This window comes from Podarcis raffonei, chromosome 10 (genome assembly GCF_027172205.1).
Source record: "Podarcis raffonei isolate rPodRaf1 chromosome 10, rPodRaf1.pri, whole genome shotgun sequence".
In the NCBI taxonomy this organism is placed as follows: Eukaryota; Metazoa; Chordata; class Lepidosauria; order Squamata; family Lacertidae; genus Podarcis; species Podarcis raffonei.
This window is the reverse complement of record NC_070611.1, coordinates 77,273,403-77,291,814: the sequence shown is the minus strand read 5'-3', so window position 1 is coordinate 77,291,814 and position 18,412 is coordinate 77,273,403. Positions and strand designations below refer to the sequence as shown.

At 46.5% G+C, this 18,412-nt stretch overlaps 3 protein-coding genes across 23 annotated transcripts in view; 2 read left to right on the top strand and 1 right to left on the bottom strand.

Moving 5' to 3' along the window:
- The window catches only part of LOC128421728 (oocyte zinc finger protein XlCOF6-like), a 226,920-nt gene extending 209,746 nt beyond the window's left edge, over nt 1–17,174 (top strand). For 8 of the 21 annotated variants that reach the window (XM_053404881.1, XM_053404882.1, XM_053404875.1 and 5 more), the window contains exons 2-6: nt 2,353–2,496; nt 11,193–11,233; nt 12,746–12,918; nt 14,653–14,797; nt 15,338–17,174. In XM_053404881.1, the coding sequence (XP_053260856.1) occupies nt 15,463–16,941 (1,479 nt within the window). In that variant the 5' untranslated portion in view covers nt 2,353–2,496; nt 11,193–11,233; nt 12,746–12,918; nt 14,653–14,797; nt 15,338–15,462 and the 3' untranslated portion in view covers nt 16,942–17,174. Of the gene's footprint in view, nt 1–2,352; nt 2,497–8,597; nt 8,845–10,107; nt 10,133–11,192; nt 11,234–12,745; nt 12,919–14,652; nt 14,798–15,337 lie in introns of those variants that run through there. The other 13 variants (XM_053404872.1, XM_053404874.1, XM_053404871.1 and 10 more) reach the window with 8 other exon arrangements.
- Nucleotides 1–18,412, bottom strand: part of LOC128421706 (zinc finger protein 883-like) — a 268,891-nt gene that overhangs the window by 139,111 nt on the left and 111,368 nt on the right. The window lies entirely within an intron of this gene.
- The window catches only part of LOC128421734 (zinc finger protein 665-like), a 104,788-nt gene that overhangs the window by 39,762 nt on the left and 46,614 nt on the right, over nt 1–18,412 (top strand). The window lies entirely within an intron of this gene.

Here is an 18,412-nt window from a genome sequence, read left to right as displayed (position 1 = left end):
GATCGAAAGGTCGGCGGTTCGAATCCCCGCGGTGGGGTGCGCTCCCACTGCTCAGTCCCAGCGCCTGCCAACCTAGCAGTTCGAAAGCACTTACAGGTGCAAGTAGATAAATAGGGACCGCTTACTGGCGGGAAGGTAAACAGCGTTTCCGTGTGCTGCGCTGGCTTGCCAGATGCAGCTTTGTCACGCTGGCCACGTGACCCGGAAGTGTCTCCGGACAGCGCTGGCCCCTGGCCTCTTAAGTGAGATGGGCGCACAACCCCAGAGTCTGTCAAGACTGGCCCATACGGGCAGGGGTACCTTTACCTTTACCTTAATAGACATAAAAGAGGGAGGAGGCTTTTCCCTACCCGACTTAAAACTTTACTACAAGGCAGCCTGTTTCACCTGGCTAAAAGATTGGTGCACGTTGCAGGATCCGGACCTCCTGGATCTGGAAGGTTTTGACAACCATTGGGGATGGCACGCCTACCTAATATATGGAAAAGCGAAAATTCATAAAAAATTTACCAACCATATAATAAGAAAGTCACTCTTTGCTGTATGGGAAAAATATAAAGACCTGATGGAGCCTAAAGTCCCGTGGTGGACTTCTCCAGTAGAAGCCATAGCAGTAAAACGGAAAAATATGCAGGAAAGCTGGCCAACATATAAAATACTTCTAAAAAATGAAGATAACCAAATAAAATTTAAAAAATTTGAGGAAATAAGAGAACACATTTCAGACTGGTTCCAATACCATCAGTTATTTGAAAAATTTAAATCTGACAAACAAAAGGGGTTCTCAGTAGAAACTTCCCGATTCGAATCTGATCTTGTAAATTCTAAAAGAAAAACTCTTTCCAAAACTTACCAACTCCTCCTTGACTGGACAGTCAAGGAGGAGGAGGTAACAGTGGCAATGGTGAGGTGGTCCCAGGATTTTGGTCATTCAATAACCATGGCCCAATGGGAAAATTTATGGAAGATCAATTGGAAATTCACAAACTGTTACATGATTAGAGAGAACTTTCAAAAAATGCAACATCGATGGTATTTAACACCATGGAAACTTTCAAAAATGTATAAAAATGTGTCAAGTAATTGTTGGAGATGTGGAGACTCAGGAACATTCTACCATATGTGGTGGACATGTAGGAAAATACAGGTATTCTGGGAGAGTATACATGCAGAACTGCAAAAAATGCTAAAGATCTCTTTCAATAAAAAATCAGAGGCCTACCTCCTGGGAATAACAGATTTGGATATTCCACAAAAGAGGAAGGGTATCTTTTTATATGCGACAGCGGCAGCAAGAGTTTTGATCACAGCAAAATGGAAGAGTAATGAAATCCCCTGTATACAAGATTGGATCCAAAAGCTGACAGAATATGCCGAATTAGATGGTTTATCAGAAAAAATAAAGAATAAATCAAAACAGGAATTTGTTTCTAAATGGGAGGTTTTCAAAGAATATCTGAAAAATAAATATAGTAGTTTAAATTCTGTTGCAGCATTCGAGGAACTTCAGTAATAGTTGCTAGGTAGATAGAAGAAATTAGATTTATTGAGAACAAGTTTAATTATGAAAAAATGTGTATTGGCAATAAGTAATATGAATTTGAAATATGGAATAGACGGGAAGTTGGGTCTTTAGTGTTAAGACCAACAGATGTTTTATTGCTTGCCAAGAAAACTATGTGTTTATGGTTATTTTTGTAATTTGTGTGTAATTTGGTATTTGTGTTTTTTGTGTTTTTTTTCTTGTTGTATAAATAAATATTTAAAAAAAGAAGAAGGGGCCATCGGATACTTGGTGATCTTTTCTTCAAAAGACAAATATTCTGAATAATTTTTATTTGATGTATGATATAAGCAGCACTTCTATTTTACATATTCCACATTGGAGAGATTTTGATACACAGGTCTGAGTTCATCGCTCCCCCTGAAACTGCTGTGTTAGCAGTCCTGCCAGCCTGGACAGTGTGTTTGGGGGTTCAGGGCTGCCTACACAACAAGACCCCCTTCTCAGCCTGGCTTATATGGTCCCAAGGAAAGCAGAGCAGTATGTTAGGCACCAGCTTGGCTACAGGAGTGAGTGGAAGGAGGTGTGCAGGACACCATCCAACCGCCTTAGAGACTCCACTCTGGATTTGTGTAGGTTTTCCTCCATAGCTTTTTCTTCTCCTGAAGATAACTCAAGAGGAAGCGAAGGAGTGCACCAAAGTATTACGACTAGAGTTTTCCTTCTTGATGGGCTCCCTTCCCAGGTTGACGAGCCCCATCTGCCCTTCATTGTCCTCTGCAGAATGGGCAGAATCTGCCTTCTTGACTGTGGGATTCACTGTTGTTCTCATCCTCTCCATCCACCAGGGCCTGCCTTCACCTCAACAGAATTCCCTAATACACCAAGGATTTGAGACCCATCAGCTATCCTCACCTGGTTAAGCCAGCCAGTTGAAGCCGTTCCTGGGATTGTGGCCCCTATTCCATCCTGATAGCTTCTGGAAGAAACAGGTGAGAGCTGAGTGCAGGGTGGGGACCAATGGTGGATAAATTACCCCGTAAGGTGCATGACATTTCCCCCACCAAAGGAACTACCGCACCCCTAACACCCCATGACATCGTATGATTATGATCTTTAAGACAGAACAGGAATAAACTCATGTCCCCAGAAATAACACAACTTCAGGCCATTAGTGAATCAATACTACATTTCCAAGGTACTGCATATTCCACTAAGTACAGTTTATCATTTTGCCTTGAATATCCTGCTTTTCAGTGTCATTTTAGGATAGTCCTGCGTCAGAAGATGGGCACGTGATCAGACAGGACATCATTCTTTAAAAAATCAAGCTGCTTTATGAACATTGGTTGAGGATTAGGAAAGGTTGCTGATGCATTACTATCATTTGACATAATTGCATATTCATTTCCTGAAAGTTGGGAACATGGGTAGGAGGTGAGGGAATGTAGGAGACGTTGAAATAGGAGAAGGTGCTAATGGAGCTTGATGTGTTCTCTTTCCCTTTGTTCTCTTCCTTGAAACCAAAACAGGATTCCCTTTCCTCCCACTCTGAAGAAGGAGATGGAGAAGGCAGTCAGAACTCCAGGGGGTGGGTCACCTCCCCCCCCATTAGGAATAGAAATTAAAATGTGTGAAATGCGGACTATGTTCATTGAATGAGCACACATAGTTCACATCAATGACCTCCAACAGGGGAGAAACCATTTAAAGGTATGGAGTGTGGGAAACGTTTCACTGATATTGGAAAACTTAGAACACATCAACGGACTCACACAGGGGAGAAACCATTTAAATGCCTGGAGTGCGGAAAGTGCTTCAGTCAGAATGGAGACCTTAAATTACACCAGCGGACTCACACAGGGGAGAAACCATATAAATGTATAGAGTGCGGAATGAGCTTTAGTGTTAATGGAAGCCTTAGAAGACATCAACGGACTCACACAGGGGAGAAACCATATAAATGCATGGAGTGCGGAATGAGCTTCAGTCGGAGTGGACACCTTAGAAAACATTGGCAGACACATGACGGAGAAACTGTTTAAATGTATGGCGTGTGGTAGGAGCTGCAGTCAGAGTGGAACCCTTGATTTATGTCAACAAACTCACACAAAAGACAAACCTTATAAATATCAGGAACGTAGATAGAGGTTCAGTCCTAGTGGAAGTTCTAAATCAACAGACTCACGGACAGGAAGAACTTTAGGAGTTGAAACCCTACAAACCATCAACAAACTCAAAGAGGAGAAGCAATTTAAATGAAAAGATTGCAAAAAGTGCTTTATTTACAACGGAGTGTTTAAGGAACATCCAGGGACTCTCACATGGAAGATCCCATTTTGGTGTCTGGAGTGTGGGACATCTTCCTCTCAGAGTCCACTCTTTTCTTCACAGAAATGAACTCAGGAGGAAATCAGTCTTTAACACATGTTGTGTATGTGAAGTTCTGGAATTTACGTGTAAAACTGTATAGTAATGAAATATTGAAGGCAATGTCAAACAATGTGATTATGATCTAAGATATAAAGTACCTTTCGATAGAGAAGGGGTGAGGGTTTATCTGGATTTCTGGTGGTCAGTGAGGATTAGGGCTGGGCGATATATTTTTCCATATTGGTTTCTAGACCACATCATGATAACCTTTCAAAAACAATTGATATGGCAACACACCACAGATCACAGTGTCTGGGATGCTCATTTGCCTGGAAGCAGCCGGCAGAAAGCTTTGCTTCATGAAGCCCCAGCAGATGCCGAGTTCCTGACTTCCCTCCAAAACCACAGGAAGTGAAACACACCTCCATTGCCCTGTGTCCTTCCAGCCTCTTTCCTCCCTTGCTCCCTTCTGCCGGTTTGTGTGCCTGACTTAGATATCCTGTGTGGTGTATTTCTTTACAGCTGAAACTGGATTTGCTCTCAGAAGCAAAGTTTTGTGTATCACTGGGGCCCAGGGAGAACTGTATGCTTTGAAAACTCAGTTAACTATTACTGAAGAAGTCCTTCATCCTCTGTGTGTGTTTTTGACCTCAGTGTGGGACTTGCTCTACACGTGGCCCCTACCCTGCCGATACTTGGCTCATGCCCTGGAGTTTCTGTACTCAAGCATGCAAGATGGGTGCATCTCTGTGTGACTTGTTTTTGCACCAAGCTTTCTCACCCCCCCACCACATGATCTCCGAATGCTGCTTCTTCACTAGAACTTTTCCCTGCCTCCTACGTGTTCTGAAGAAAACATAATTACTGTAATTTAATGGGAGATTTTCCCCAAGCCTTATTGCAAGAGGGGGAAGGATGGGTTGCAGGTACCAGGGAAGTTTCCTGGGGGGCCCATCTTCACTCATGAACCCCATGGCGCAACCCCAGAGCTCCTGCTTATTCTGGGGTTTGGGGAAGATAGTATTTTTCCATCGTCCCAGAAGTTATTATTCTTCCTGCCAGAGGACCAGTGTGCATATTATTATCATACTGATTTTACTGTTGTTGTTGCTGCTGCTGTTGCTGTCATGGACTGGCTGGGTGAAAGGGGGGGAGGCACCAGCTGGCAGACCCACAAGGGAAGAAGGCTCGGAGTCCGGGTGTTGTATGCCCCCAAAAGGCTATCAAATCTCCTAGGTCTGACCAATAAAAGGTTAATTTGGTGTTGGGGGGGGGGGAATACAGGTGTGAGACTGCTCAGCCACCCAGCTCATCGGGCAGAGCCCGTGGGTCCCTGCGGAATAAAGGAAGGAGTCCAGCCACCAACCGAAGCAAATAGCTGCGGAAATCATTATATGGTCTCAAGCAGAGTGCCAGGTGTTGGAACACAAAACTCACTGAGACGTTGCTTTCTCTAGGTTTTCACCAGGGCAAAGCTGATCCATGTGTGTTTGTCAAGGAGGAGGGGCAAAACAAACTGTATTGTTTATGTTTTGTTGATGATCTTCTGATGTTTTGGAAGAATCAGGCTTTCTACCAAAGCACCCTAGCTCAGCTGAAGGAGCACTTTGACATGAAGGATCTTGGTGAGGTATCCAACTATCTTTCTCTGCAGGTGGAGAGGGACCAAGCAGGTAATTTTCTGGTACACCAAACACAGAAAATTGCTGATGTATTAACCAGGTTGAATTTGGTTGATGCAAACCCAGCAGACACACCGATGGTGACAGGTTACCAGGTAGATAGTACTGCTGAAGTGTTTTCTGACACTACGCTGTGCAGATGCATTCTAGGCAAGTTGAATTTTATTGCTAGATGCTCAAGACCTGACATAGCTGTAAGCACTAACCTGCTTAGCAGACATGCTAACAATCCTACTGTTCAGGATTGGAAAGCTCTGAAGCTCATAGCCCACTATTTGAAAGGGACTATGCACTACAGGCTGAGGTTCACCAGTCAGAAGACTGGAGGTCTTGAAATCTTTGCAGGTGCTAGTTTTGGAAGTGACACCACGGATGGTACAAGCAATTCTGGAGTATGCTACATGTACAACCACTGTCTGTTTGACTGGCTGTGCAAGAAGCAGATGACAGTAAGCCTAAGTTCCTGTGAAGCAGAACTCAATGCTCTGTCATTTTCACTCATGGATTGTGAATGGTTGATGCAACTGTTTAAGGACATCAGAGTTTCTGTGAAATGTCCTATACAAGTGTATCAAGACAATAGATCCTGTTTAGCTTTGCTGAACTCGGAGAGTTGCAAGCAAAGAACCAAGTACTTGCAGATTAAGCTACATCGTGCAAGAGAGTGTATTCAGAAAGGACTCATTCAGGTGTCCTACATGGCAGGAAGTGAAATTCCTGCTGATCTGTTGTCTCAGGTTGTTAACAGAGAACAACTTAAGGTTCACTTACAGAGGTTGCAATTGGGTTGAACCACAGGTACTAAAGGTTACACGGAAAGGGGGAGGATGTTAGGATATTTCCGTTCCACCTTAAAAGGGAGCAGGCTTTGTGAATCACAGAGTCTGCGTATTTCCTGTTCACAGGATGTTTCTCTTTTTTGATAGAGCTGTTCTCTCTCTCTCTATGCCTGAACACGCAAGCAGGCAGTCATGCTTTTTCCTTTGTTTTGACCAACGCTGAATAAACTTCTAAATAATGCTCTCCTGCATGCATCTTTCGCTGTGCGGATTTCTGCTGATAGAGCGTGCATCAGCTCTGGAATGTGGCAAGCTATTTTCTGGAGCTCGTGTCGCTAATTGCTGATACTGTATCTACGGGAGATCCATGGATCGTCCGGAGGCGACGTGGGGGCCATGATGGGCTTTCTCTCCCTGGCAGTATCCCAACAGTTACATCTTTAAAGTTTAATATTACAAATATTATGCCTGAATGTATCCTTTCAACTTGACAGCTCAGGGAAGTTACCTAGCCTTAAAAATAATATAAAATCATCTTCTTTCCCAGTTTCCTCCATTCCAAAGCTATTTTCCCCTTGCAAAAGGACTCCAGGACGTTCCCAGAGGTGACAATTGCTGGGCTCATTGTTAGCCAAAGGAAGCCAAATCTCGTCACCTAACTCGCCTCAGGCTCCAGACATGCAAAGGAACTTCTATTGTACTTTTGGGTGGTGGTACTTAAGAAGAAGAAGAAGAAGAGTTTGGATTTGATATCCCGCCTTCACTCCCCTTCAGGAGTCTCAAAGCGGCTAACATTCTCCTTTCCCTTCCTCCCCCACAACAAACAGTCTGTGAGGTGAGAGGGGCTGAGAGACTTAAAAGAAGTGTGACTGGCCCAAGGTCACCCAGCAGCTGCATGTGGAGGAGTGGGGAAGCGAACCCGGTTCCCCAGATTACGAGACTACCGCTCTTAACCACTACACTGGCTCTCTATATCATAGACATATTTGTCTATGGTAATCTTACACCTGAGTCTTGCCCTGCCATGTCTGCTTATGCTAATCTTGTACCAAGGACTTGTCTGGACATGTTTGCCAAGGTTAACCCCTCCCCTTTTGTGACATGTCAGTGATGTAGCAATGATGCTGTATGAACTGTATTCTGGGATATGGTGGGAAAGTTTTAAAAGTCTTTGTCACCCCATCCTCGGGGTTCAAATTTGCTCTTTGAACCTATTGCGCAATAAACTTTGGTCTACAGCTATTTGCTCTGGTTGGCTGGACTCCTTCCTTTATTCCGCAGGGACCCGCGGGCTCTGCCCAACCAGCTGGGGGACTGAGCAGCCTCGCACCTAGATTTTCCCCTAACAGTTAGGTCCAGGTCCCACGAGCCCTGGGGGGGGGGGGCTGTTTGCAGGGAGTTCTCGGTCGTTTGGGGTTCATCGCTCCACCGTATTTGTGTTTGAATTTGCCAAAATTGTTCACCATGCCTTGTAAAGGAGTCCGTTCCTCCTGTGAGTGTGGGGAACCCCCCCACCCCATTATGAGCTCCTGCTTAAGTTGTTACACAAGGGGGACTCCCTGCCCTTCCGACATGTTGCAGGAGCCTTCAAGGAAAACACAAAGTGAGAAATCTCCTGTTTCCTCACAGCCTCAGCCCCCCTTGGCCAAGATAGAGACAATAAAATACATAGACATACACCGAGCTGGGAGCCTGCTGTTGCCTGGGGGGGGCGGTGGTGGTTTCTGTTATAAGAATTTTAAGGTCTTAGATATATAATAAATGTTCATAAACGTACCAAGCAAACACGTACATAAATATATAAACCACATGTCCGAAGCAGGACAGGAAGACAGTCCTGAAATCCTTTTGACTCCCCAGCTGACCAAATGTTTCTCTGCAAGGAAGGAGGAGGTGAAAACACGGTTTAGTTCTGGGCTGCTTCACTCCTTGCATGAATTTTACCTGGGTGTCGGGGCTGTGTGTGCAAAAGCCAAAGCCCATTTTTTTCGCGTAACACAGGAGTCACAGAGTCCAAGCCGCTGCTCAATGTGCACCAGTACCTAAAACACGGGCAGATCTAATCTCGTGGCGTGGGGTGGATTTTGTAAACATTTTGGGGTGGGAGACCCCACTTTGCAAGTGGGTTGCCGGGATCAGCCCCTCCCCCGCTCTCCTGATCCCCAGAAGGAAGAAGGGAGGGGGAAAACCTTCCTCTCCTTCCCCCACTCAATTCCTCCCCTCCCGGCACATCCTTCTCTCACCCCACCCCCATACATTGCACCTCCTCCTCCTCTTCCTCTTCCTCGCCATCCGGCTTCTGTCCTGGGAATGGGGAGGGGGGAAGAGCCCCTTCCCAAACTGCCTGCTTATCCCACAAGTGGAGCTTCTGCGCAGGATTGCTGCTCTGCGCCGTAGCTCTAGGGGCGCGCGCTTTCAGAAAGGGGAGGAGGGGCGGCAAGGGACCCCCCCAAAAAACATTGATGTTGCAGGAAAGGAAAGGAGAATCGCGAGCGAGGACAAAGAGGTAAAGGGGTCTCAGGGGGAGGCGAGAGAAGGATCCAGAGACCCCCTCCAGCTCCCAAAAGTGCCCGTCGTGGATCTGGATCCCTGCACGCATGCTGCGAAGGGGGTTTTCCTTGGACCCTTAGGAAGCCCACGCAGGGGATCCCAACGAAGCCCCCTTGCCCCATTTCCCCACGCAGGCATCCCTGGGACTGTTAACGGAAAAATCCGAGGGCTCCCTTGGACAAAAACAAAGACACCAACCAGGATAACTTGGAGCAAAACAGCAGCCTGTAGGCTTGGCCTTTATTGATCTGTTGCAACAGGGTGCTCCCCTCACTTGCAGGAGAGAGGAAGGACTCCGAAAAATGGTGTGCAAGGCCTTATAAAACTTTTGAAATTGACACCCTGTAGATCAAGACCACCCCCAGAAACATCATACATGCATCACAGAAAGGAGGGGTTGAGGGAGGGGTGGTGGTGGTAACTGAGTGTCCTGTCACCTGGCTGGTTCCCCCTTTCTCCCTCCCCATGAGTACTTTCCAGGTGACAGAGGGGAGTTTGCAGTTTCCCGCCCCCAGAGGGAAGATCTGATCGTTGTCCTCTGTTCCAGTCCATGCTGAATCCACTCCCATATGCAAGTTCTTTGTGATCTTGATTGTCTTCTGTCTAGGACCATCAGGGTTGGCATAGCAACTGGGCAGGGCTCCTGTGTATGTGCTGGGATGTTCAAGGAATTATGGCTGGCCTGTATCAAACCTTCCCCATTTTATAGTCCTTCCTTCATGGAGTAAAATAAAAGTGGAACAGTGCAAATCCGATGTATGGTTGATTTTCTATGAATTTATAACAGAAGCATGGCGTATGTAGTGTGTGAGTGTGAGTGTGTGTGAAGTTTGTACAAACTGAATGATTGGGGGGGGGGTTCCTGCTACAGTTCCCCCGTTCGGAAATAAGATTGCAAAGGTGGCTACTTTGCAATCCTTTTCTCCGCACAATTTAAGGTGGTAAATATTAACCTGCTATTCTCCGTCCCAGATGCGTGTGTCCATGTGAACCTGAAAGGGACTTGGATGTCACGCTTCTTAAGGATATTTGCATAGAAATATAACAGTGCAACAGTGCACATAGTTAGACATAGGATATCACGTAAAATTAATATTTTGTAGCTCAGTTACTTGTGGTATTCTAGCACCTTGGAAGAAATATTTTCTCAATAGTGGCGTATGCTTTACATTTAGCAGGACGGTCCACCAATAACTGAAAAATGCAGTTTGCTACAGGACTCTGTGGGTTCCGCGCGGAGAGAGGTGGGCATTAAAGGGTTAAGGGGTGTGAGGGACGCCTGGATAGACCCCTCTGTGCCTCCTCTGCTCGTCTTGGGGGTGGGGACCTCCGGATAGAGAGATGGGGGGGGCGCAGGGCGAGGGGTGAGCCGCGCCAAGGGGGCCTCTGGGTTCAGGGGAGACTCTGGGACAGAGGGAGGGAGTCGATGAAGTGCGGACGGGGAGCATCTCTGGGGCAGGGAAGGGCAGCAATGGGGGGTGGGGGGAGGGAGCTAGGTAGACCAGCCTTTGGGGACACGTCTCCTTCCTGGCGCCCACGGGGATTCTCTGGAGGGGCCGCCTTGGCTTCTGCCTCCCACCCAGGAATCGACCACCCCTTCAAGGCGCCCAGAGGGATCCCAGGAAAGTGGGGGGTCCCGTCCCTCCAACCCTCCTTCCTGCAAGCTCCATCCTCTCCCCCCCATAAGCCCCTGCCCTGTCCAGACTATTCCAGGAATCTATGTATAGGTGGGGGGGGGGCGGTTGCCCCTCCAGCAGATATCATGCACATGCAGCCCACTACCAAAATCAGCACCATCACTTTTGTGATTTGTTCCCACACAGCACTTCATCACAGTTTCTTCCTATCTATTCAAAGGGCCTTTGCTGCACAATACCAAATGTAAGAATTCACTGATAAATGTATCTCTGTACTGGCTCACAGGGAGAACTTCAGAAATTCCTATAGACATGTGAGCTCAGCTCCTCAGCAGCCCCTCCGCCTGAGTGATAATCCCTGGCCTCCTGATACCTGAGTGCCAGACAGGTATCCATTCCAGAAAGAACCAACCCAGATGAAGACAAAAGGGTGTGATTAGCTTGGCTGGGAAACAGGGAATGTCCACCCTCCCTTTCTCACAGGTGGGTGGGGTTTGTGGCACCAAGATAGGGCTCACCTGGGCGGGTGCCTCCCACCTGCTTGGGCCGGCCTTTGACCCGCCCTTGGTCAGGAAGGACAATGGATGGCCAGCCGGGGGTGGGGCAAAGGCCAAAGAAAAGAGGCCGACCCCTTTGTCCAAGCCTCTTTTGGTTTTCTTCCTTCCAGGATCAGGATCCTCAGGAGCGTGTCCTGGCAGCCGGATTAAGGTAAGTTCTGGCCTGATTGGAAGGGACATGGCCCCTCCACCAGGCTAGGCTGCGATTTTGTGGCTTTTCTTTCTGGGCGGGCGCCCAGCTAGGATGCAGGGGCAACCTTTTTGTTTTGCAGTGGCGTGGGGGGGGGGAGCATAGCCATCCACGCCCCTATAGCTGTAGGCCGCATGCCGGCCATTTCCCTTCTTGTGGGGGGGGGGAATATGGCGGTCATGTTTGTTTGCACTTCCTCCCCCCTTGTTCCACTCTGGCTACTGACGCATTTCTGCTCCTAGAAGGGAAATGTAAATATCTCTTTTCTTTCACCTGATAGATGTTTGGTGGAGGGCAAGGGGTGTTGGCTATTTGCAGTATGGTAGCGCTGCAGAGAGCTTGCTGGGGAGACCATGCATTAAAAGAGGGACTCAAAAAGTACTTAAACAAGGTTTTAATTACAAAAACAAAAACTCCTTTTACACTAAATACATTAACAAACAAACATGACCCAACCACCAACCCATCCCCCAGGGTCATGGGAGAGCTAGGTGCTGCTCCTTATATACTCTACCCAATTGCTAACACAGCCTAATCAACACAACTCAGCAGCACCTGCTGTATTTCACAGCTGTAAAGCTGGGTCTCGTTATTTTGCTCCGGCCCCTTAGAGACATACACATCAAGTGGAACAATGATGAACCTTTACATTTAAAGAAACCATTCAGCATTGGGAACCATGGGGCAGGGTCCAGGATGCTCAGATTACAGCCACCAGACCTCCCCTTTCATAATGTATTTTGGGGACTGTAACATTGGGATTAGCAGCTAATAAAATTTTGGGTTCTCTTTTGTACGGGGCTTCCATCTTGTTTCACCTGGTGGCAGGTGGGAGTCCTGTCGCGACCGTCTTCAATCAAGACCAAGCCTACTGGCTGCTGTTTTGCTCTGGTATTCCTGGCTGGTCTCCTTGTTTTTTCTCCAGGGGGCCCCTCAGATTTCTCCATTAGCAAGACGCACCTTCCTTCCTGCAAGCTTCACCCGCTTCCCACCCCATAAGCTCCTGCCCTGTCCAGATAATAATAATAATAATAATAATTAATAATAATAATAATAATTTATATCTCACCATTCTCCGGGCAAAGCCAGGCTCATGATCAATTAATTAAATTGCATTCTAAAATCAATTCATTCTAATATAAAATCAAAATCAAATTAATGGCAGATACAGCAATTCTGCCCGGTCCAACCATTGGTCCCCTGGAGAGGAGAGGAAATCCTGAGAGGAAGAGAGGAGGGGAGAGGCCTTATCAGAAGTGGCTCTTGGTTTCCGCAATCACACCCAGGAAGCAGCCAGAAACCTTTTCCTCTCCCTCAGGCTTCCATCTTTGTCATTTCCACTGCATGGTTCATTGAAGATGAGGATAATGTACACCTGTCATCAGAAACAGGTGCAGAGTCCATGGAATAGCTCTCAGGGCTGATATGGAAGTTGCACCTCAAAAGCATTTCTGTTCCTCTAACTTTTTGTAGGCAGTGTCAGACTGACAGACAAGCTGAGATACAATCCATCAAAATTCAATGACAGCGACTGCGTGAATCTTCCCAGTCAAAGGACCCATTTTCATGATAGACAGCCCCTGTGGCTGGAGGCTCAACACCCAGGGTGTGCCTATACAGGCCAAAGACTGTCAGCATTAGCACAGGTGAGGTGTGTGACCCCCCCCCATCGACAGGCTGTGTGTAAATGAGAGTTTGTGGGTGGGATTATCATTTACGGCAACTCTGTTGCTCCCACAAGGGAGCACCTAGGGGTCAGAACACTCCTCTCCCAAGACCACTTTCTGAACAAGGCCCAGGAGGAAGGAGGGGAACCACTGCATAGCAGGGCCGCCAGCTCCCCTAGAGGGTCCAGAAGGATACCATGGTCGACGGTCTCCAAAGCCGCTTAGAGATCCAGCAGAACCAGGAAACAGTTTTCCCCTCGGATTCTAGCACATCGGAGATCACCATCCAGTGCAACCAGTGCTGTTTTAGTCCCATGATGAGGCCTGAATCCCAATTAGAAGGATAATGGTGGAAGAAGCTTTCCTGCTGTTGCAGGAACCCCCCTCCCCAGTCATTCAGTTTGTACTTACACGACACACACAACATACACGACGTTTTTGTTATAAATTTATAGTAAATCAACCGTACATCAGATTTACACCGGTCCACTTTTATTTTGCTCCATGAAGAAAGGACTATCAAAGGGGATAGGTTTAATACAGGGCAGCCATAATCCCTTGAGCATCGCAGCACATACACAGGAGCCCTGCCCAGTTGCTATGCCAACCCTGATGGTCCTAGACAGAAGACCATCAAGATCACAAAGAACTTGCATATGGGAGTGGATTCAACATGGACTGGAGCAAAGGACAATGATCAGCTCTTCCCTCTGGGGGCGGGAAACTGCAAACTCCCCTTTGTCACATGGAAAGTACTCATGGGGAGGGAGAAAGGGGGAACCAGCCAGGTGACAGGACACTCAGGTTACCACCACAACTCCTCCCTCAACCCCTCCTTTTTGTGATGTATCAATGATGTAGTTGTGATGTAGTTTTAGGGGTGTAGTTTGAGGAATTAGTAACTAATAAAAGTTGGGGTCTTCTTTTGTTGTGGGCTTCCATCTTGTTTCACCTGGTGGCAGGTGGGAGTCCTGTCGCGACAGTTTTCAATAACGACCAAGCCTACTGGCTGCTGTTTTGCTCTGGTATTCCTGGCTGCTGTCCTTGTTTTTTGTCCAACGGAGTCCTCAGATTTCTTCATGAACACTGGACCTGCACTCCCAAAAGCTCCAGGCACAAGACTTTCATTAGCTTTGAAGGGGCCATCGGATATTTGGTGACCTTTTCTTCAAAAGACAAATATTCTGAATACTTTTTATTTGATGTATGATATAAGCAGCACTTCTGTTTTACATATTCCACATTGGAGAGATTTTGATACACGGGTCTGAGTTCATTGCTCCCCCTGAAACTGCTGTGTTAGCAGTCCTGCCAGCCTGGACAGTGTGTTTGGGGGTTCAGGGCTGCCTACACAACAAAACCCCCTTCTCAGCCTGGCTTATATGGTCTCAAGGAAAGCAGAGCAGTAAGTTAGGCACCAGCTTGGCTGCAGGAGTGAGTGGAAGGAGGTGTGCAGGACACCATCCAACCATCTTAGAGAGTCCACTCTGGATTTGTGTAGGTTTTCCTCCATAGCTTTTTCTTCTCCTGAAGATAACTCAAGAGGAAGCGAAGGAGTGCACCAAAGTATTACGACTAGAGTTTTCCTTCTTGATGGGCTCCCTTCCCCGGTTGACGAGCCCCATCTGCCCTGCCCTTTCCTCTGCAGAATGGGCAGAATCTGCCTTCTTGACTGTGGGATTCACTGTTGTTCTCATCCTCTCCATCCACCAGGGCCTTTCTTCACCTGCAGCAGAATTCCCCAACCCACCAAGAATTTGAGACCCATCAGGTATCCTCACCTGGTTTAGCCGGTCGGTTGAAGCTGTTCCTGGGATTGTGGCCCATATTGGATCCTGAAAGCTTCTGGAAGCCACAGGTGAGAGCTGAGTGCAGCGTGGGGACCAATGGTGGATAAATTACCCCGTAAGGTGCATGACATTTCCCCCACCAAAGGTACTACCGCTCCCCTAACACCCCATGACATCGTATGATTATGATCTTTAAGACAGAACAGGAATAAATTCATGTCCCCAGAAATAACACAACCTCAGTACATTAGTGAATCAATACTACATTTCCAAGGTACTACACATTCCACTAAGTACAGTTTATCATTTGGCCTTGAATATCCTGCTTTTCAGTGTCATTTTAGGATAGTCCTGCATCAGAAGACGGGCACAAGATCAGACAGCACATCGTTCTTTAAAAAATCAAGCTGCTTTATGAACATTGGTTGAGGATTAGGAAAGGTTGCTGATGCATTACTATCATTTGACATAATTGCATATTCATTTCCTGAAAGTTGGGAACATGGGTAGGAGGTGAGGGAATGTAGGAGACGTTGAAATAGGAGAAGGTGCTAATGGAGCTTGATTTGTTCTCTTTCCCTTTGTTCTCTTCCTTGAAACCGAAATAGGATTCCCTTTCCTCCCACTCTGAAGGAGATGGAGAAGACAGTCAGAACTCCAGGGGATGGGGCACAATTCCCCCCCATTAGGGATAGAAATTAAAATGTGTGAAATGTGGAATATGCTTCATTGAATGAGCACACATAGTTCACATCAACGACCTCCAGCAGGGGAGAAACCGTTTAAAGGTATGGAGTGCGGGAAACGTGTCATGGATAGTGGAAAACTTAGAGCAAATCAGCAGACTCACATGGGCAGGAAAGGACTGCAATGCAGGGAGTGTGGGAAGAACTTCAGTCAACATGGACACTTAAGATTACATCAACGGACTCACACAAGGGAAAAAACTTTTAAATGTCTGGATTGTGGAAAGAGCTTCTATCGGAGTGATAAACTTAGGAGACATCAACGGATTCACACGGGGGAGAAACCATTTAAATGCATGGAGTGTGGAAAGTGCTTCAGTCAGAATGGAAACCTTAGAAAACATCAACGGACTCACATGGGGGAGAAACCATTTAAATGGATGGAGTGTGGAAAGTGCTTCAGTCAGAGTGGACACCTCAATATACATCTACAGACTCACACAGCGGAGAAACCATATAAATGTATGGAGTGCGGAAAGAGCTTTAAGGATAATGGAACACTTAGAAGACATCAACAGACTCACACGGGGGAGAAACCATTTAAATGCATGGAGTGTGGAAAGTGCTTCAGTCAGAGTGGACACCTCAATATACATCTACAGACTCACACAGCGGAGAAACCATATAAATGTATGGAGTGCGGAAAGAGCTTTAGTGATAATGGAAACCTTGGAAAACATCAACGGACTCACACGGGGGAGAAACCATTTAAATGCATGGAGTGTGGAAAGTGCTTCAGTCAGAATGGAAACCTTAGAACACATCAACGGACTCACACAGGGGAGAAACCATTTAAATGTTTGGATTGTGGAAAGAGCTTCAGTCAGAATGGAGAACTTAAATTGCACCAGAGGATTCACACAGGGGAGAAACCATTTAAATGTTTGGAGTGCGGAAAGAGCTTTACTGATAATGGAAACCTTAGAAGACATCAACGGACTCACACAGGAGAGAAACCATTTAAATGCATGGAGTGTGGAAAGAGCTTTACTGATAATGAACACTTTAGGAGACATCAACGGACTCACACAGGGGAGAAACCATATAAATGTATAGAGTGCGGAAAGAGTTTTAGTGATAATGGAAGCCTTAGAACACATCAACGGACTCACACAGGGGAGAAACCATATAAATGTATAGAGTGCGGAAAGAGCTTTAATGATAATGGAAGCCTTAGAAGACATCAACGGACTCACACAGGGGAGAAACCATATAAATGTATAGAGTGCGGAAAGAGTTTTAGTGATAATGGAAGCCTTAGAACACATCAACGGACTCACACAGGGGAGAAACCATATAAATGTATAGAGTGCGGAAAGAGCTTTAATGATAATGGAAGCCTTAGAAGACATCAACGGACTCACACAGGGGAGAAACCATATAAATGTATGGAGTGCGGAAAGAGCTTCAGTCGGAGTGAACACCTTAGAAAACATTGGCAGACACATGACGGAGAAACTGTTTAAATGTATGGCTTGTGGTAGGAGCTGCAGTCAGAGTGGAACCCTTGATTTATGTCAACAAACTCACACAAAAGACAAACCTTATAAATATCAGGAAAGTAGATAGAGGTTCAGTCCTAGTGGAAGTTCTAAATCAACAGACTCACGGACAGGAAGAACTTTTCGAGTTGAAACCTTACAAACCATCAACAAACTCAAAGAGGAGAAGCAATTTAAATGGAAAGATTGCAAAAGTGCTTTATTTACAATGGAGTGTTTAAGGAACATCCAGGGACTCTCACATGGAAGATCCCATTTTGGTGTCTGGAGTGTGGGACATCTTCCTCTCAGAGTCCACTCTTTTCTTCACAGAAATGAACTCGGCAGGAAATCAGTCTTGAACACATTTTGTGTATGTGAAGTTCTGGTATTTATGTGTAAAACTGTATAGTAATGAAATATTGAAGGCAATGTCAAACAATGTGATTATAATCTAAGATGTAAAGTACCTTTCGATAGAGAAGGGGTGAGGGTTTATCTGGATTGCTGGTGGTCAGTGAGGATTAAAGCTGGGCGATATATTGTTCCAAACTGGTTTCTAGACCACATCGTGATAACCTTTCAAAAACAACTGATATGGCAACACACCACAGATCACAGTGTGTGTTTCCGGGATGCCCATTTGCCTGGAAGCAGCCAGCAGAAAGCTTTGCTTCGTGAAGCCCCTGAATATGCCGAGTTGCTGACTTCCCTCCCAGAAGACAGGAAGCGAAAGACACACATCCATTGCCCTGTCTCCTTCCAGCCTCTTTCCTCCCTTGCTCCCTTCTGCCGGTTTGCGTGCTGACTTAGATATCCTGTGTGCTCTATTTTTTTATGGCTGAAACTGGATTTCCTCTCAGGAGCTAAGTTTTGTGCCTCACTGGGGACCCAGTGAGAACTGTATGCTTTGAAAGCTCAGTAAATTATTACCGAAGAAGTCCTGCTGCTTCTCTGTGTGTTTTTGACCTCAGTGTGGGACTTGCTCTACACGTGGCCCCTACTCTCCTCCTGCCCTGGAGTTGCTTTACTCAAGCATGCAAGACGGGTGCATCTGTGTGCACTCAAAAGCAAATAAAGTAGGACTCGCCTTTCTATGAGAGTACAGTGGTACCTTGCGTTACAGACGCTTCAGGTTACAGACGCTGCTAACCCAGAAATAGTACTTCGGGTTAAGAACTTTGCTTCAGGATGAGAAGAGAAATCGTGCTCCGGCGGTGTGGCAGCAGCAGGAGGCCTCATTAGCTAAAGTGGTGCCTCGGGTGGGGTGCTGTCTTGCTTTGGACATGAGGGAGAGCAGAGATGATTCCTTGGTCCTGATGTGTGCTGAATAAACTGCTTGTAAATCTGCTCACATATGCCTCTCCAGCCACTTCTCTTGTGCCTTTACTCTGCTGAGTGTGCATGCCCAGCTTCTGAAGCTCAGCTTGCAGTTTCATGCTGATCCAAGGGCTGG